The 21440-nt window shown below is 38.9% G+C and overlaps 1 protein-coding gene across 3 annotated transcripts in view; it reads left to right on the top strand.

The window, feature by feature from the left end:
• Positions 1–19094, top strand: part of LOC124594949 (MICOS complex subunit MIC27) — a 67992-nt gene extending 48898 nt beyond the window's left edge. Inside the window, exons 4-6 of one of the 3 annotated variants that reach the window (XR_006978169.1) lie at positions 5862–6107; positions 8124–8237; positions 13754–13848. Coding sequence is in view for 2 of the 3 variants with exons in the window: in XM_047133456.1 (XP_046989412.1) it covers positions 5862–6107; positions 13754–13848; positions 18885–18908 (365 nt within the window). In the remaining variant the exon portion in view is untranslated. Of the gene's footprint in view, positions 1–5861; positions 6108–8123; positions 8238–13753; positions 13849–18884 lie in introns of those variants that run through there. The other 2 variants (XM_047133456.1, XM_047133457.1) reach the window with 2 other exon arrangements.
• Positions 19095–21440: the final 2346 nt, after the last annotated feature.

Below are 21440 nucleotides of genomic sequence, written 5' to 3'. Positions count from 1 at the left end.
TAAGCTCTGAACAGAGCCATGCACTGCAATAGTTCCATGTGTTTAGGTTTTTGCACTGGTACTGATCAATACAACAGAATATGTCACAGTGGGATTAAATATTGTCTGGCTGTTCTTCCAGTGACAACCCTGAAAAGCATTCTAAACAGCAAAAAATAGTTTTCTGTAAGATGCATCAGTGCCACTACTTCATTGAGTTTCAGGTTTTCTGTTACAACCTCCAGGTATTCAGTGTAGTACTTTAACACAAAATGGTGGATTGAAAGATTTGCAGCTCTGTCTGACAATTTTTCAACAAAATATTCAGTTGCTAGTTGCTGTTCAATTAGTGTAGCTTGATCGGTTTGAATGCACTGTTTAAACTGAGTGATATCCTCAGGATATTCACCCTTTGTGCACTGAAGAAAGTTTGTTTTACTCCTGCTTTTTATTTGCCTGTGTCACAATGGTGAAGCAAGTAGTCTTTTGATTTTATACTGCAAATGTAGAAACCCACTAAAAATTTGCAGGCAGATGATACCAGTTTTATATTTTGATCAATAGTGAACACACAGATTGAATCCATTGCAGCAGAGCCAACAATGACACAACATTCTCTTTTTTGTCATTTAAATACTATTCACAGATAGCTCACATGAAACAAATGCCCATTAGAGCTGAAAAAGTATAGATGTGTTTTTTGAGGTACAGGACTTTAAACTGGCTTAAGATTTACTCTTGAAACCCACTTTACCTTAGAAAATTCTGGAAGTAAGTAATTAACCTCTAAGACAAAAAGACGTGCCATGAAGGAATTGTCTGAATGGGATGAAAATCGGTAAATGTGATGTATATGTACAGGCAAAAAAATTATTACAATTTCAGAAAATCTGATGATTTATTCCAGAGAAAGAGCTTCAAAAATTGAGCAAGTAAGTAATGTGTTGGTTCACATCTGGGCCTTACGCAAGCAGTCATTTTCCTTGGTGTGGATTGATAGAGTTGTTGGTTGTCCTCCTGAGGGATAATTTGCCAAATTCCATCCAATTGGTGTGTTAGACTGGTAAAATCATGACTTGGTCGGAGGGCCCTGCCCAAAATGCTCCAGACGTCCTCAGTTGGGGAGAGATCTAGCAACTTTGCTGGCCAAGGTAGGGTTTGGCAATCACAAAGACAGGCAGTAAGAACTGTCATATTGTGTGTGTGTGTGTGTACGCACGCACGCATTATCTTGCTGAAATGTATGAGCCCAGGATGGCTCGTCATGAAGGGCACCCAAACGGGGTGTAGAATATCAATGATGTACCGCTATGCTTTAAGGGTACTGTGGATAACAAACCAAAGGAGTCCTGTTGTGAAATGAAATTGCAGCCTCACAACATGTCTCTTTGTTATCGGTCCGTATGGCAGGTGACAGCCAGGTTGGCATCCCACCACTGTCCGGTGCGTCTCCAGACGTGTCTTTGGCCTGGAGGATAGACAAGTTGGCCTGGAGTGACCTAACAAATGAAGGAGAACCTTCTATCTATAGGTTCATTACATTATCTTGATAATGCAAAGCAGGAACTCTTTGTAGACGTCTGCTACCATAATGCACTTATACAAAATTGTCTGTGTGCATTACACTTTATTTTGTCATACAGATAATGCATTTTGGCAGACTGTCATCAGGTCAAAAACACAAGTGAAGAAGCCGTACATTGTGTCACATCAAATAGCACATAATAATACCAACAATTACACTGTCTCTTTCAACCGTCTTTGTCCATTTGAAGAATTCCTGAGAAAGACCAATGTTGTGTGATGCAGTCAATAAGCCCAAAGGAAGAAATAAAATATGGCCTGTCAACTTAGAAAGTTTTATTTCAATCAGTTTAGAAGTCTTTACTTTAAGAATTCATATCCACTGATAGTAAGAGAAACTGCTCCATTACATAGTTTAAATTACTTGTGAACTTATAGTAACTACGAAAGAAATTATGTAGATTGAACATACACTATGTGCTCAAAAGTATCCAGACACCCCCAAAAACAAACATTTTTCATATTAGGTGGATTGTGCTGCCACCTGCTGCCAGGTACTCCATATCAGCGACCTCAGTGGTCATTAGACATCATGAGAGAGCAGAATGGGACACTCTGCGGAACTCGCAGACTTTGAACGTGGTCAGGTGATGGGGTGTAACTTGTGTCATACGTCTGTATGCGAGATTTCCACACTCCTATATATCCATAGGTCCACTGTTTCTGATGTGATAGTGAAGTGGAAACATGAAGGGACACATACAGCACAAAAGCACACAGGCTGACCTCGTCTGTTGATTCACAGAGACTGCCAAAAGTTGAAGAGGGTCATAATGTGTAATAGGCAGACATCTATCCAGACCACCACACAGGAATTCCAAACTGCATCAGCATCCACTGCAAGTACTATGACAGGTGGGAGGTGAGTAACCTTGGATTTTGTGGTCAAGCGGCTGATTGTAAACCACACATCATGCTGGTAAATGCCAAATGATTCCTTGCTAGGTGTAAAAAGCATAAACATTGGATGATTGAACAGTGGGAAAACATTGTCTGGAGTGACTAATCACAGTGCACAACGTGGCGATCCAGTGGCAGGGTGTGGGTATGTTAAATGACCGGTGAATATCATTTGCCAGCGTGTGTAGTGCCTACAGTAAAATTCAAAGGCAGTGGTGTTATGGAGTGGTTGTGTTTTTTCATGGAGGGGGCGTGCACCCTTTGTTGTTGTTGTGACACTATCACAACACAGGCCTACATTGATGTTTTAAGCACCTTCTTGCTTCCCAGTGTTGAAGAACAATTCAGGGATGGCAATTGCATCTTTTAACACAATCAAGCACCTGTTCATAATGTACGGTCTGTGGCAGAGTGGTTACATGACAATAACATCCCTGTAATGGACTGGCCTGCACACAGTCCTGACGTGAATCCTATAGAACACCTTTTGGATGTTTTGGAACACGACTTCGCGGCAGGCCTCACTGACCGACATCGATACCTCTCCTCAGTGCAGCACTCTGTGAAGAATGGGCTGCCATTCTCCAAGAAACCTTTCAGCACCTGATTGAATGAATGCCTGTGAGAGTGGAAGCTGTCATCAAGGCTAAGGGTGGACCAACACCATATTGAATTCCAGCATTATTGATGGAGGGTGCCACAAACTTGTAAGTCATTTTCAGCCAGGTGTCCAGATACTTTTGATCACATAATGTACCTCTGCCATTCGTGTATTTTGTAGTAGAACCTATTACAGAAACTGTTTGTGGTGTACTTATCACATTAATTCACTAAGAAAATAAGAGCTTTCAGCAACCATCACCATCACTGTATTTGTCAGGATAGCATAGTGTGTTAATGTGGCAAACACACTAAGAACAGTACATACAACAAATTCATCAAGAACAACTCTGTGGCTGTAGTATTACTTATTGTGTTCCTTAACATTGTTGTGCTACTGACTGAAGAGGCACAGTGATGAAAGAATTGGATTTGCCCCTAGAAGAATGAGGCTAAAATTGTCTTCCTGTCCAATTTAGGTTTTCCATAGTTACTGAAAGCTGGAGTCAAATACTAAAGTGGTTTTCTTTGTAGCCGATTGCCTATTCCTTCCATACCCCCACCAAGATTGAATTCCATCTGTAATGATATCATGGACAACATGATGTTAACCCTTAATATTCGTTTTCCACATTCTATTAATCTTTTGTCTTTGTTATTGGATTATGTTTGACATTTTTTTTAAATGTCTGCAATGCTGCCAAACAATTGGAGATGCCTGAGCTAAAGATTCTGTAAACAGCATACAGTAACCCATCTTCTTAATTTGGCTTGTGTGTCTTCATTTTCTGGAATCATGTTTCTGTATTTTTACTGCTAGTTTTGGCTGATTTAACTCCTGTTTCAACATTATCTGTTGAAGTTCCCCATGCTGTAGATTGTCACTGGATATTTGACTTTGTTCATTGTTGCACTAATTGGGATATCTGCTATAGAGTTATTTGCTTTATTGTTGTACCTGATTACGATCGTGATATTGTCACTGGAAGCACAAGCAAGGCCACCATAAAGCTCTTCATAGCATGTCAGAAGGATATGTGCTTTAAATGCAGGCTACTTTATTGGGAAAGTTAAATGTCCATTGTAGGACTGTAGTTAAATTTATTGTATATTTTGCGTTGCATACATATCACCACTTCCAGGTCTAGCAATGACTTACCAATATGAAAAATGCCTGACTTGCATCATGACTTGAATTCATGTTACACTGTGGGTGGTGCCCCTGTTAACTTGGACGGGTATGTCTGTTCAAATGTCAGATTATCATATCCAACTTAAATTTGACTGACAGAAGAAATCTTTCCTTTGCCTTGTTGGATAATGCTTTCTGCTGTGCATATAACAACATAAATATAAATTTTTTTAACTGTATAGATAAAAAAAATCTACTCACCAAACGGCAGCAGAACACACATATAAAAGACTGTTGTGATTGGCAAGCTTTCGGAGTCATGGCTTCTCCTTCAGGCAGAAGGGTTGTAGGGGAAGGAAGAAAGGTGAAGGAAAAGGACTTGAAGAGGTTTTGGAAAAGGGGTAGATTTTGTGAAAGTCACCCAGAACTGTGGGTCAGGGGTGCTAGTCCTTTTCCTTCACCCTTCACCCTTCACCCTTCCCCTTAAACAATTCTGCCTGAAGGAGAAGCCACTGGCTCCGAAAGCTTGCCAGTCACATCAGTCTTTTATGTGTGTGTTCTTCCACCGCTTGGTGAGTGGATTTTTTTATCCATCCAGTTAAATAATTTCACCCATAAGTGATTGTTTTCAATGTCATAAATATAAAATAATTGATAAGATTGATAATTAATGTAGTCCACACCAAGGTAACTTAACACTCACTTTGGCATCCAGCAAGAGAAGAAGAAAAGCATCTGCTTCTTTGTTTTTTCACTTATTTCAAGAAAACAGAAAATGAGACAGTAGCAGGTATAAAACTGCTAAATTGAGCACCTGATCAAGTGAAATAAATAAGATGTAAACATTATTTGAAATTAAATGGAAAGACTCCTGTCCCAGCCAGCAGAGGTGTGATGTATAACAAGGTAAAGACAATGGCATGCCACCTTCAATACGACCAGACCTAGTAAAGCACTGTGGTGTTCAGTCCAGCATTTGAGTTGACGACAGAATTCTTTTTTATTTATATCAAAAGGAAAATTCGCTTGAGAAAACTATAAATTCATGAGACAGAATCGGTAGCCAGTACTTAAGTAGGTAATATATTTAGTACTGCCAATGGGCATAAAGGGACAAATACATGACACTATTCTGACTTCCACAATTATTAGTTCCTTGCAAAGGGATGACAGAGAGATAGGTTAGCAAAGGTTAAAAAGGAAAGTCAGGTCACTTTGACCAGAGAGAGAGAGAGAGAGAGAGAGAGAGAGAGAGACCTGGCCACCTGTCATTATGCACGAGGGGAGAAAGAGGTAGTGTCTTGTACCTTTATAAGTGCCTGTTGGTAATACTGAACATTTTGTCTCCTTAAAATAAATGCTGGCTGGGAACTCTCTCATGTAATTTTATTACTTATATATTTGTATTTTCGTGTAAAATTTCTGCTGTATTATATTTATTAAGTGTGTTAATTGTGAAAATTCATTGTGCATTTGTGCTTTTTAAACATCATTTTACTTAATGCTGATCATCATATTGAAATTGAAAGTTGCAGCCAGGCACTTCACAGTGGTTTGCAGAGTATAAATGTAGATGTAAATGTGAAAACATGTCCTGTCCATTAATTTGATAAATATTGTGATTTGAAAATTAATAGTTTTTTCAAACTTGCATTTCTATTAACAGCGACTTTGGCATTTCTGAAGGAGGAGGGGAACTATTTGCCACGCATTGGTGCCATCAGTTTAGGAGGCCTTACGGGTGTCATATTTGGCCTGCGAGGTGGTTGGTTCCGGAGGCTGACATATGGTGCTGCTGGGTCGTTGGCAATGTCTGCTTTGTGCTACCCTCGGCAAGCGTCAGAAGTGTCGCAAGAAGCCCTAACCTATGCAAAGAAATATGTTGCCGTTACGTATAATTTTATTTATGGAGGTAAGATGGTATGATGATAAATTTGATGCCTTTTAAGTACCAATAGAACAAAAGGATACTCTAAAAGCTTTTTAGAAAATAATGAGAATTATTTTTCCATGGGATTCTTTCAACTACACCTCTGAAAATATTGGCTTTCAAATTCTATTCATTGGGCTTCCTTTAAAACTATGCAGTCACCAGAAAGGTTGTAGAAATGTTAAAAGCTGACTCCTGAAGATCAACAAAAGACCCGAAGACCAAAGTGATTTCTCATTACTTAGCTTTCTGGGTGCTTCGTTTTAATTGCCTTGCGTTACACCCAAACAGGTTACGAAAGATGTTTCTGAATTCTGAAACTCCAGTAGAGAGGATTATTGTTGCCTCTCAGCTACATTTTTTAAAAATCAATTTCATCTTATTTGTAAACCACTCTATACCACATTTACTAAAATGGAATTTATAGTATATCTGAGATATTAAAGTTTTGTAAAGTAATGTTATTCTTTTGAAAAATAGCGTAAACAGTCCCACCAAAACTAACCAGCCTGTTAAAATTTTTCTAATATTTTTCAATTTGTATGTGTGTGTTGTACCACTAGCAAGATGTATTCTGAAGTTTTGATATCCTGTTATCAATAATCTTGAAATAGTTAATGAAATGCAGTCTGCATTTAGAAAGATGGTATGGTATCTTTAGTATTATATCATCTAAGTATAGCTTTGAAAGCTTTAGCATTGAATTTTATACAACACTCAAGTCATCTTTTGATTAAATAACATTTACTAAAATACCAAAAAAGTTCAAAGTATCTCTTGTTGAAGGAAATTAAGACGATCATGCTGTATGGTTTGTCTTTAGTTTAATCTGTTGTGGGATTGTAGTTAATGATTTATGAAGTTAAATACCATTCATGTATCAGAATGTGGATCATAGAAAGCTACTAGATAACACATATACATTAGAGAGTTGCATCTTTAACTACAGTAATAATTGATTCAGCAATAAATCAGTTCTTGTAATAATAACAATGATAATAATAAAAATCTCCCTGTACAGTTCTTGTGGGAACTTTAGCCAGAAATGAAAAAACGAACTAATATTGATCCAGGATTAGCTGCTATGAATTTACTAGCCATTTCTACATGATATTGACAGTATTACCTTACCTAGCCCAATTGGGACATAGAACACTTAAGAACAATATATGTTCAAATGCTGAACTACACTACAGAACCTCGTGTTTATGTGGCTATGCATCACTCAACACTTCTGCCACACAATGAGTGGTTGTCATTATTCATTACACTATTTATCTTCCACTGCAGATTTATGCTCATACAAAATTACATAGTGTTAAACTTTTGTTGGATTTTATGTGGAAAAATTTGCTTGATCTCTTGAGGGTGGTGAATGTGGTAGAGTTTCTTGTTACAGCTTACAGGATATTACTCTTGCGACACTTGTTCTTTAGTACTACTCCAGAATAGATGAACTATGTGTTGGTGGGAGGACAATACAAGGGATAAAAGTCCCATGCTCTTGAGATGGCCTTGATCAGTTTTTGGCCTGCATCCTTTTGCTAGCCACTATTGCATACTTCCTTTCCAGTGTTGAATAATTTATTTTTAAAGTGTGTCATACTTGACTCCAGCATTACATTGTAGTAGATGTGAGTGAAATATACCACAATTACTGACAAAAATGGCTGTGACAACAAATTATTTTTTGCTGTTGGACCATATTGCATCTGAAGGACCTCAGAAGGTATTGGGACATTCAAAACAAATTTTTCTTTCACTGCATCTCACACTTGTCATTTGAGTTCATTAAAGTATTATTTAAATTGTGAAAGCCACTACAATTGTGGGGAAAAACTGGTGATCTGAGATGATTTCTGTGTATTTATGAAGAAGGAATTTTCATTTCAGTTTCCTCAGCAATGGACTAACACAGTGACCAATTCTTCAGTGAAAACTTCTCGCCCTCAGATCATGTTTGACTCCCTGAGACATCAAACTTTTTAATATTTCCAGGTCACGTGCCATCACTGATTGCCTCTTGACAGGATTTCTGTGAATGAGTGATGGATGTCCAAGCCTCTGATGATCTTCAGCAGGCCCAGTTTTACTGTACCTCTTGATCGTCAGGTAAACATAACATCTTGGATGACCTTTTTTCCCTAAGGGTTCCAAAAAATCTGTTGATTTTCCCATTTCATGAACGGCTGTAACTTTATTGATATGTAGAAATGGTGTGTATTCTCAGCAACTACGCAGAATATTCTACTGCCTCATTGTGGAAATCAGACTGTCATGCATGACACAATTTCATTTCATGTTAATGGTCTTATACACAGCTGAATCAGTTTTCAGTAAGTATACTAACCATAACACTGTGCTTCCCATTAGCCTTGAAAAATTATAAATTCCTTTATTGATAATCATTTGACATAACCATTCATTTTGTAAAGCAGTTACTGTTAATCTCATAGTTCAGGAATCAAAGGAGAATGCATAGAAAATATCTTCTAGTTAACATGGTATGAGAAAAGACAACCATTCATTGTATTACCAGTGGTGTTGAGTAGCCAGGCTTGTAAAAAAGTATATGGCTCCATTATTTAACTTAAGGTCTCCATATTCTAACCACGATAAGGATGCTTTCAATTTGAAATGATTCAGAAAATGTAATATTTGAAGTGCTTGTGAATATTTCATCCATAACGGATGGCATTATGAGGGCTGCAACCTTTTTTGCCCCCTACTGTGTGTCTCAATGGTTCACACAGTCATTGTCATGTGGAGAATTGTTTATTTAGGTGGCTGGTGTTGGTGAAGAGTACAGACATCTTTTCAAAGTCACAGAGCAAGGATTGTCTAGGATATTTTGTGTCTTTTGCTAATGATAAAAATTGTTGATTTAAAAAAGACACTGTAGAGGTTAAAAACATTAATTTCTGACTGTGAATTATACTTATAGGGACAGTAGAGTTGTAAAACGTCTGCATACCTTTTCCTGATGTATGTCCTCTCCACTGCACGTTACATTTACACTGTCACCGTAGGATTACAACAGATCATACATATACATTGTATGTTGAACTTATTGAGGGATGAATGTGAGTGATTGCATTAATTGCTGTACATTGAAACTGTAAATTATGAGAATGTGTTAAGTACTTTGTCAAAGCTTTTGGAAAAATTGGTTGAGCCTGTTCCACTGTCATCATGGAGTAGATGTTCCCCAAGTTTTTTCTGCGTACATAGATTTCTAGCTCATCATATAGACACATTCTGTGTCCTTCGTTCAGTGTCTGCAGTATTTCAAGGTTGTTTACTACATTGTCAAATGGATGTCCTGTATCTTTTATATTTGAGGCTGTTACAGATTTATGTGGTGTGTTGTATCTGAAGGCATTGATGTGTTCCTTGAATCTGGTGCGGAAGTCATGGCCTGTTTGATCTATGCACTGAGCCGGGCATTTAAAGTTCTTATTCTGTGTCGTTTGAGGATATTGTCAATTTTTTGGGAGGTGTTACCGAGGGAGGGTGTGCAGGCTTTTACTGTATTCTTTTGGTTCTTAGTGGTTATTTTGTTAATTTTATTCTTAAACTAAACTTTCTGTTAGTGTGGGTTTGTACCCATTAGCGACAGCTATTTGATTTGATTTATGATTTTTATTTCATTCTGGAGGCTCCCATCACTCTGGGTTTTCGTAACTCTGTGGATCATTGAGTGGTAAGCTGCTGGTTTGTGCAGGAGGAAGCACGTGTGTTTGTCTGTGGTGGTTGTTTTCCTATAAATTTGGAAGACATATTTGTTGTCTTGTTTGCAGATGGTTAAATCAAGGAATTTGATGGTATCATTTATTTCCTGTTCATAGGTGATTTAATATTCTTGTGCATTTTGTTGAATGTTTGGAGGATGTCTTGGACATGATCTTTGTTTCCCCTCCCCCCCCCCCCCCCTTTTTTTTAAAAAAAAAAATACTTATTTTTGTAGAAATCATTTAATCTTGTATCTCTTTAACCGCTGTAAATGAACATATCTGTAACATGTATAACTTTGAAACAACAAACGACAGTGTAAATGCAATGTGCAGTGGAGAGGACGTACATCAGGCAACAGTTTTCAGACCTTTTACAACTTTGCCGTCTCTGTAAGTACAATTCACTGTCATAAATTCATGTTTTTTAATCTCTAAAGTGCCTTTTTGAAATCAACAATTTATATATTAGGAAAAGACACAAAAGACCTTGTAGCTACAAATAGGCTGGACCTTATTGACAATGTCAGTATAGAAATGCAATCATGATGTCTTTATAGCAACTATGATGACAGAAGTTAATAAATCAGTCAAAAAAGATAGGAGAGTTGTTTCTGCTAGATAGAGCAGACAAGCAGTTATTAACATCTCACTTAGACAGTGAATTGGCATCACTTAGTTCCACTAAAGTGGATGTAGAGGAATTGCAAGCAAAGTTTAAGCAGATTGTAAATCATGGTCTGGAGAGTTATATGCCTAGTAAGTAGATAAAGGATGGGAAAGACCCACCATGGTTTAATAACAAAATTCGGCAGATGCTGAGGAAGCAGAGGTTGTTGTACTCTTGGTTTCAAAAGGGAATGCGTAAATGACAACAAGCAAAGGTTAGTAGAGGTTCGTGCATCTGTGAAGAGATCTATGTGCAAAGCATACAGCAACTACCACTGTCACATCTTAGCAAAGGATGTAGCTGAAAACCCGAGAAAATTCTGATCATATGTAAAATCACTAAGCGGGTCTAATGCTTCCGTTCAGTCCCTTGTTGAGCAGCGTGGTGACAGTTGAAGATAGTAAAACAAAAGCTGAAGTTTTAAATTTCACATTCAAGAAATTGTTCACACAGGAGAATCGTACAAATGTACCATCAGACTGGCTCCCATATGGTCACCTTAGTAATAAGCATACCTGGTGTAGAGAAACAACCAAGAGATTTGAAAGCAAATAAATCACCAGGTCTGGATGGAATCCCAGTTCGATTTTACAAAGAGTACTCTACGGCATTGGCCCTTTACCTAGCTTGCATTTATTATGAATCTCTCATCCAGCACAAAGTCGCAAGTGAATGGAGAAAAGTGCAGATAACTCCAGCATGCAAAGAAAGGGTACAGATTGGACCCACAAAATTACAGACCAGTATCCATAACTTCTGTTTGCTGCAGAACCCTTGAACATATTTTCAGTTTGAATATGAAGGTTGGAACTTAAATAATGGCAACTATTTATTCACAACCGATACAAAAGAGTTACATGTTTGCACTTGTTACAGCCCTTCAATGTAGTCACCAGCGTTCTGTAGAAGCCTTTGCCAGCGATGTGGAAGGCATAGTAAACCGTTAGCAGAGTCTGTTCTGTTGGTGGTGCGAATGGAACGGTGTACTGCCTGTCGAATCTCTGGAACAGTTCTGAAGCTGAACAGAGCTGCCACAGCTTTCGCTGTATGCGCCCACGCAGTTTTGTGCAAAATGATGGACGGGTTGTGCAGAAAGTGTCGCTGCTTCTTTTACAAAGCTGGTTGCAGGTGATGCTCCAAAAACGAACAGTAAAAAATTTTAAGTCCTTGTGACTTTGATTTGATTCCAAAGATGAAGGAACCACTTCGTGGCATTCACTTCATAACTGTTCCAGAGATTCGAGAGACAGTTAACCGCTCCATTTGCACCGTCCACTGGACAGGCTTTACTTTTGGTATACTATGCCTTCCACGTCGCTGGCAATGGGTTCTACACAACGCTGGTGACTACTTTGAAGGACAGTAACAGATGGAAACATTCAACTCTTTTGTATCGGTTGTGAATAAATAGTTGCCACTATTTAAGTCCCAACCCTTGTATAATAAACTTTCTTGAGACTGAAAAGCTTACGTGCACGAATCGGCGTTGTTTTAGAAAGCATCACTCGTGTGAAACTCATCTTGCCCTTTTCTCACATGTTGTACTGAGAACTATGGATGAAGGGCAACAAGCAGATTGCTTATTTCTAGATTCGTGGAAAGAATTTGACACGGTGCCCCATTGCAGGCTGTTAACGAAGGTATGAGCATATGGAATAAGTCCACAGATATGCGAGTGGCTCAAAGACTTCTTCAGTAATAGAACCCAGTATGTTCTTCTTGATGGTGAGTGTTTATCAGAGACAAGGGTATCTTCAGGAGTGTCTGAGGCAAGTGTGGCAGGACTGCTGCTGTTCTCTATATTTGGCTGATAGGGTGGGCAGCAATTTGCAGTTGTTTGCTGATAATGCCGTGTGTACGGTAAGTAGTTGGAGTTGAGTGACTGTAGGAAGATACAAGATGTCTTAGAAAAAATTTCCAGTTGGTGTGATGAGTGGCAGCTAGAAAAATGTAAGTTAATGCTGGTGAAGAGGAAGATCAAACCAGTAATGTCTGGATACAGTATTAGTAGTGTCCTGCTTGACACACTCAGGTCATTTAAATATCCAGGCATAAAGTTGCAGTGCGATATGAGGTGGAACGAGCATGTGAGAACTGTGGTAGGGAAAGCGAATGGTCATCTTCGGTTTGTTGGAGGAATTTTAGGATGGAGTGGCACATCTGTAAAGGAGACAGCATATAGGATGCTGGTGCGACCTATTCTTGAAAACTGCTTGAGTGATTGGGATCTGTACCAGGTTGGATTGAAAGAAGGCATCGAAGCAATTCAGAGGCGGGCTGCTTGATTTGTTACCAGTAGGTTCAAACAACACATAAGTGTTATGGAGATGCTTGGGGCACTCAAATGAGAATCCCTGGAGGAAAGGCAATCTTCTTTTCAAGAAACATTAGTGAAAAAATTTAGAGAACAGTCATTTGAAGCGGACTGCCAAACGATTCTACTGACCAACTTACATCACACGTAAGGACCATGAAAATAAGATTCGAGAAATTAGGGCTCATAAGGAGGCATATAGACAGTCGTTTTTCCCTTGCTCTGTTTGTGAGTGGAACAGGAAAGAAAATGACTGGTAGTAGTAGTACAGAGTACCCTCTACAATGAACCGTACAGTGGCTTGCGGAGTATCTGTGTAGATGTAGATGTTGATGTTGAACTTACACTGTCCTTGGTCTGCGACTTTGAAAAGATGTCTGTACTCTTCAACACCAGCCCTGTTAATAAACAATCCTCCACCTGAATATGGTGATGTGAACCATTGCAATGTGTAGTGGCAAAATAAACAAGTGACTAACACACACTGTTTTATTTGTAGTTGAAGTTCATGTTACCAATCACCATTGCTCTGGTGGCCAGCCAACCTGTGATGCTTTTGCTGTCAAGGAATCATTCTGTTTTTTGCTTCATAGGTGTATGCACATTAAAAGACTAAAACTATATTATCTGATTGTTAAACAGACTAACAGTGCTGCTGCCAGCCAAATGTATTGAGTAACAATACATGTGCAATCTAAATTGCCACTTTCATTGTCCACAACTTTTAAGCATCGTTATTAACTTCGTTATTTAGTTAGCTTTTTCCATAAAAGACAATATTCCTTTGGACAAGATGAAAATAATAATGTTACACAGTCAATCAGTTTAATGTTTTATAAACGAAACATACTGAAACTTTACAGCATTACTTTGTGTAGTTACTAATTTCAATTTCTTCATGTAATTTTTTCAGTTAAACCAGAAAATACACAATCATCAAATCCCATGGCCGGTGACTTGAAGCATTCTTCAGATGCCCCACCAGTAACAGCTCAGAAAGATACTCAGGTATTAACACAAACACAAAGTAAAACAACAGAAACAGAGCGAGTTGATTTAAACCCTTTGTCCTCTCCAATCCCTGGCGGCAAATCCAATGATGCTGGGGTTTCAAGTCCATACAATAACTTAGTTGCGCTTGCTGAACAGAGTAGTGATGTTATGTATTGGGGTTTTAGACTTGTTTGATGTGACAAGGCTATACAGTTTTCCTGAAGTGGTATGCTAGATAAAAGTTTGTTATTCCCTTGTACATGTAATGACTTGAAACAGGGTGTATAAGAGGTAACATTCTGGTTCTTGAAAACTGAAGAAAAGAATATAGGCATTTAACGGTTCACAGTTATCACTAGCAAATTCAGTGCTGCAGACAGTGACAATTTATATGCAGTATATAACACTGTCCCTGAATTGACAGGTTTGTCTAAAAGACAAGTTATAAAATTAATTTTAGAAAATAAAAGTGTTGACAGTTTATGAAGTGTGTAACCATCTGAAGTTTACATGCACTTACATTAAAGTTAAAAGAACATAAAAAATACATAAATACGGTAAAAATTGCAATAGCACTACCAAGAATATCTAAAATGGAACAATGAATCTTGTGTTGTAAAAATCTAAATGAAATTATGTAAATGACAGAATTTGAAATTTTAAGACTGTAAAGAGAAGGAAAAAAGCTTCAAAAAGCAAGAACCACCAAAAGGGTAATTTATTCTAAGCATTTCATAACTTTTCATTGCATGGACACACAAAATTTAATCACTGTCTCCCTCTTCAAGATTGTTAGGTTTTTTTAACACAGTGTAGTGTAGAGTGATCAGTACCCAGAAATTACTACACTGTGAGCAAAAGAAGGGGGAACAATACTGTCTCAGTGATTCCTCTATTGACAAACAGAAGCTTGCTGCCCATATTTATTGCTGTGTGTGCATACACTGTTCAGTAGCTTGTCTGTTGAGAGGATATTAGTTGTTCTGAACCATGCTCATAGGCAATAAGTACTACATATAATGGTATAAGATGATTAAGTTTACAGGCTGTTTTAACACACTTTTCTGCAGGAGCACTTGCTACTCTCATTACACAGGTCATTACTTTTTTCCTTTGTACAAACTTTACTTTCAGTCACCAACTGATTTTGTTAGTGCATAATTATTTTTAGTTGTTGCTTACATTGTATTTTGGTTATTTTTGCTAATTTTATGAAAATATCCTTAAATTACATTTTTTCACATAAATTTAAAATATATTTCATATTTGAACATGTATCTGGAAGAACGCATACTGTAAAAAGACATAGCTACATTTTTGTAATGATTTTCTCCACATTATGCTGAAATTGCGTGTTCATTTTCCACCATCAACAAAAGAACATGTACACTATTGTAGGCCATTGCAAAGATTTTCTCCCAGAGCTGATTCCACAGGTCACATGTTTGTAATAAACTGACAGTGTGGTTTCATTTTGTAGATTTATTTTAATCCTTTTTCTGATATTCCAAAATATATGTAAAATTGCTAAACAGTTGTCTCAATTTTTTTTTTTTTTGTGAAGTACCTCATGGTGTGATTTTATAAAGTATAAGTAAATTTCCAGTCCTTCCTCTGTGTAAAGTGCCAAGGTTCTATTTTATGCGATTTACTCCGTACCCAGAGGTGTACTTCTGGTTAAATTGCTGGTTTATCAAAATGGTTCAGAGGAAATGCACCAATGTGCTCTTGGAAAGTTTTGAACTTTAATAAAATTTCATAATGTATTTCATGGACAGTTTTTATACTGTACAACTAAAACAGGATCTTTTTTGGTTCCAGTTAGTATACAATCTCATTTGCATTCACAATGTACTTAATCCCTGATAAAACCTGAATTTGGGTTATTTGTAGCACTATTTTGACAGGAGATGCAGTAGAGATCAGTAACAACACTTTCAAAAGCATAAATTGCTACTCATCACTTAGAGAAGGCATTGTGTTGCAAAGAGTCACAACAAAAAGACTGCTAAACATTTCAGCTGTATGACAAATATTGTGTGTGTGTGTTTTCTGTTGTGAAATTTTGTCCAAAAACTTAAATGTTTAGCAATCTTTCTTCATTGCGCCTGTCTGCAATCCAACACCTTCTTTATATGGGGGGTAGCAAACTCTCCTTTTCATGGTGGTGTTGTTCCACCCGGGATTTTCCAGTGCTAAATAGAGATCAATATGTATTCTAGTTCTATTTATTTGTCTCAGAATTTTATTGAAATTACAACCAATTACATGCACTCACTGTTTTCATGAGATAAACCTGTTACAGGCAACCAAATTTTTGCTGAAATTCTGTACTGCAAAATCTAACTTTGTTGGCTTTAGGATGATCACTGAGCTATGATTAATAGACTATATTCAGACCAAATTTCAGTCACATCAAATTCGATTTCAGACTGGTCCCTTTCTACTATTAAACATGACAGCGGCTCTATGATTATGTAGATGAGGTGTTCATGTGGTATATCATTTGTCCTGGAATGAATTCTGTAAGAAACAGAGGATTCTACAGTGCAGAGGATGTTCCCTTTCAAGAATACTGTTTCCCTCCATGTTTGTCCAAGCTACATTTAACAAACAAAAGCATGAATGCCAACAACTTTATTGTTCAATCCACGAGTGTATCTTGGTTGTTTTAGAGTAAAAAACCATATGCATATTACTTCCCTTTACTCATGGTTCAGTCACATGTACCTTCTCTTTATACACAGCTCAGTTGCATTAATGTGACCATCACCTGTGTTCAACATGCAATAACCACTCATAGATGGCAGGTGGCAGCAATAGCAGTGGAGGGTATATAAAGCATGTTGGGCGATGCGGAAAACAGTGCAGTCTTTGAAACTTCCTGGCAGATTAAAACTGTGTGCCCGACCGAGACTCGAACTCGGGACCTTTGCCTTTCGCGGGCAAGTGCTCTACCATCTGAGCTACCAAAGCACGACTCACGCCCGGCCCTCACGGCTTCACTTCTGCCAGTATCTCGTCTCCTACCTTCCAAACTTTACAGAAGCTCTCCTGTCAACCTTGCAGAACTAGCACTCCTTTCTTTCAGGAGTGCTAGTTCTGCAAGGTTGGCAGGAGAGCTTCTGTAAAGTTTGGAAGGTAGGAGACGAGATACTGGCAGAAGTGAAGCCGTGAGGGCCGGGCGTGAGTCGTGCTTTGGTAGCTCAGATGGTAGAGCACTTGCCCGCGAAAGGCAAAGGTCCCGAGTTCGAGCCTCAGTCGGGCACACAGTTTTAATCTGCCAGGAAGTTCCATATCAGCGCACACACCATTTCTGAAATGGCTAAGTGGGAGGGGGGTTGGGTTGTTTCGGGAAGAAACCAAACAGCTAGGTCATGAGGTCATCAGATTAGGGAAGGACAGGGAAGGAAGTCAGCCATGCCCTTTCAAAGGAACCTTCCCAGCATTTGCCTGGAGCGATTTAGGGAAATAACGGAAAACCTAAATCAGGATGGCTGGACACGGGATTGAACCATTGTCGTCCTGAATGCGAGTCCACTGTGTGCCTAAGTGTGTATTCTGTTTGTGTGCCTCTATGGTTTAAGTATACCATGCATTACAAAATGGCACTATCCAAAACGAGTGCCGAAGCAACTGTAGTGCACCACAGGGCATAAATAACTGGTGAATACATCTATGGAGACATGTACGGGTGAACAGACATGCACTTTTGTGCAACTGACCAACCAGGTGGATCGAGGGGATACCAACAGTGTCTCCTCAATGACCATTCAGTAAACTTCGCTGTGTATGAGCCTCTGTAGCAGGCACCTGTTTCATATGCTCATGCTGGCTGCTGTTCATCAGCAATGAAGGCTTTAATTTGCACACGAGTACCACAACTGGATGTCCATCATGTAGTGACAGGTGGCCTTTTCAGATGAATCACATTTTATGCTCTATCAAACAGATGGCCAGCAACAATCTTCGTAAGGGTCCTTGCCAGAGAAGGGAGCCTTGTGGTCCAGGAAGTGCTTTTGTGGCATAACCCTTGGATGATCCTGTCATTAAGGTAGGCACAGTGGATCAACACAAGTAGGTGCCTATCCTCGGGGATCATGTCCACCTCTGTATGCAGTTTGGTTTTTTCTTGAGACTCCTCCACCAGCAGAACAATATGTTACACAGCTAACAGTGTACACGTGTCAGTTGAAGAGTTCCAGGATGAGTTCACCATACTCTCCTGTCCATCAAACTCACAGGATTAAAACCCAATCAAGAATAAATGCAACCACCTCGATTGGGCTGTTAGTGCCATCTATCCTCAAATAAGTAAAGCAGCGCAGCTGGCCACAGCTCTGGAGTTGGCATAGCTCCACATCCCTGTTGGTACTTTTAGAACCTCAATGACACTCTTCCTGCATATCTCATGCTTTGACAGGTTCTCACAGTTATGTGACTGGACAGTGTAATTGCTGTCAAATCTAAATGCTGCTTGGTGTGAATAACCGTACAAAATTCTACAAAGTTGTATCCTTGCAGTCTGTTACAGACTGCAACCCCCCGTCGGCTTAAGGTGATCCCATTCACATCTCATTGTTTTGATTTCTTTTCATTGTCATCCCTTAGTCTTATATTTTTCCCCTGATTTTATATTTAACTTTTCTGTATTGCAACACTAAATATTATTGTTAAGCCTTGTTTTATCATCTGAGACATGAGAACTTTGTACCTCATTGCGCAATGTTTTTTTTTTCCTACTCATTAGAATAAGCAATTTTTCCATTCCTTGTTTCTGCACTCCTTGCTCTATTCTTGATGCTTGTAATCTCTTTAATGTAAGTAATATTAGCTTTGAAAACCACATATATTTATTTTAGTGTGTACTGTTTCGAGATTCTGCACCATACTTGTGTCCAGGAAAGGTTTTCTTTTACATATTCTTGCATACATGTAATGTGATATTTTGTCATTGGAATTGATTTCGTATTATACTTGCAATCATGGCTGTTTAGACAGGTTTTGATAATGAATTATCTTATGCTAATGGTATGCTGTTTGTTCCACAGAAAAAAAATCTTCAGAGTCAGTAAATCCCCACACACAGTGATCTAAATGTGGAGCAGTGTAGAAAGTGATGGTAATTGTCCAATAGTGTAAGTGTAGCTGTGTGTGTATATATTTTTTGTGAATGTGAACATCCTCTGAAATTGTGCCACTGTTTGGAACTTCACATAACTGACAGTTGTGAAAAACTTCAATAAAGTTGTATAAAAATACTTTCTTTCATGTGTTGCTTCCTTGGATCTGATTATCTGTTGGATATATTGTGTACTACAGGTATTATTTGAAATAACCACTTTATTAAATGCTGAGAAAAGTAATAAAATAACCTGTTTGGTTTGGGGCATGCAGCTGTGGCTAGTTGTCTGCAACTAAATGGATTATTTCTTGCATCCTAGAAATCTGAAAATTCACATAAAATAATAATATTTTATAAATATATTAGATGGAAAAATTCCTCGTGGGAAAAATATATATAAAAATCAAGATGCTGTAACTTACCAAACGAGAAAGCGTTGGCATGTTGATAGAGACAATAAAAAACACACAAACACACACACAAATTTCAAGCTTCCGCAACCCAAGGTTGCTTCATCAGGAAAGAGGGAAGGAGGGGGAAAGACGAAAGGATGTGGGTTTTAAGGGAGAGGGTGAGGAGTCATTCCAATCCTGGGAGCGGAAAGACTTACCTTAGGGGGAAAAAGGACATGTATACACTCGCGCACGCATGCACGCACGCGCACGCATACACATCCATCTGCACATATACAGATACAGGCAGACATGTGTAAATTCAAAGAAGTTGGGCAGAGATATCAGTTGAGGCGGAAATACAGAGGCAAAGATGTTGTATGACTGGTGAGGTACTAGTGGTGGCAACTTGAAATTAGTGGAGGTTGAGGCCTGGTGGGTAACGGGAAGGGCAAGTTCCCATCTCTGGAGAGTTCTGATACGTTGGTGTCAGGGGGAAGTATCCAGATAACCCGGACGGTGTAACACTGTGCTAAGATGTGCTGGCCGTGCACCAAGGCATGTTTAGCTACCTCGTTACCAACAAACACTGTCTGCCTGTGTCCGTTCATGCGAATGGACAGTTTGTTGCTGGTCATTCCTACATAGAAGACTTCACAGTGTAGGCATGTCAATTGGTGAATCACCGTGGGTGCTTTTACATGTGGCTCTGCCTTTGATCGTGTACACCTTCCGGGTTACAGAACTGGAGTAGGTGGTGGTGGGAGGGTGCATGGGATAGGTCTTACACCGAGGGCAGTTACAAGGGTAGGAGCCAGAGGGTAGGGAAGATGGTTTAGGGATTTCATAGGGATGAACCAAGAGGTTACGAGGCTCTCCAGCAAGGATACGACTTCCTCAAATCCTGCCCTGAAATGAGATCCATCCTTCATGAAATCCTCCCCACTCCACCAAGAGTGTCTTTCCGCCGTCCACCTAACCTTCGTAACCAGCACATCTTGGCAGTGTTATACCGTCTGGGTTATCTGGATACTTCCCACTGACACCAACCTATCAGAACTCCAGAGATGGGAACTTGCCCTTCAATATATTCTCTCTTCCTGTTACCCACCAGGCCTCAACCTCCGCTAATTTCAAGTTGCGGCCGCTCGTACCTCACCTGTCATTCAACAACATCTTTGTCTCTGTACTTCCGCCTCGACTGACATATCTACCCAACCTCTTTGCATTTACACATGTCTGCCTGTATCTGTATTTGTGCAGATGGATATGTGTGCATGCGTGCGCGAGTGTATACAAGTTCTTTTTTCCCCATAAGGTAAGTCTTTCCACTCCGAGAATTGGAATGACTCCTTACCCTCTCCCTTAAAACCCACATCCTTCCCTCTTTCCTGATGAAGCAACCTTGGGTTGCGAGAGCTTGAAATTTTGTGTGTGTTTGTGTGTTTTTTATTGTCTCTATCAACATACCAACACTTTCTCGTTTGGTAAGTTACAGCGTCTTTATTTTTACATATAATATTTTATAAAAATACATACATTTCCTAGCTTCTGGAAATAAGTTTCTCCATTAGGGAGGGGAGAGGTAGAATGGAAGAGTACATCACTCGGGTCCCAAAATGGGAGGGACCCACCGTATATCCTCCCTGATGGGAGGAACTGGGTGTTCAAAAAGCTAGAATAATGTATGTCCTTTGACATGTGTCTGTTGGCAGTACTGACATTTCTCCTGAAGATAAGTAACCCCTATTGGCCAGCTATTCTCTCATATTTTATAGTTTTTTCAAGAGGATTCTCTGATTGATACAAGATGCTTTATAATTTGTCAGACTGTGCAGAATGAATGGAAAATATTTGCAATACCGTTTAGTGTGTTGAACTTCATCTTGGGTGGATTAGTATTGGCAGCAAGAATGAAGATCATGCATGGAAGACAGGCAAAAAGTGTTCCACAAGTTCTCAAGAGTCATTTTCAGTTAATATTGCACTACATAGTTTGAAAAGAAACAATACTGTAATTTTGTTGCATTCAACCTGTCAGAAAAATTAAAATCATAGTATGCAATTCATTCCTGAATTGTAGCCAGTAA

Source organism: Schistocerca americana, chromosome 2 (assembly GCF_021461395.2).
Source record: "Schistocerca americana isolate TAMUIC-IGC-003095 chromosome 2, iqSchAmer2.1, whole genome shotgun sequence".
NCBI classification, from domain to species: domain Eukaryota; kingdom Metazoa; phylum Arthropoda; class Insecta; order Orthoptera; family Acrididae; genus Schistocerca; species Schistocerca americana.
The sequence above is the reverse complement of the archived record's forward strand: the minus strand, read 5'-3'. Positions and strand labels throughout refer to the sequence as shown.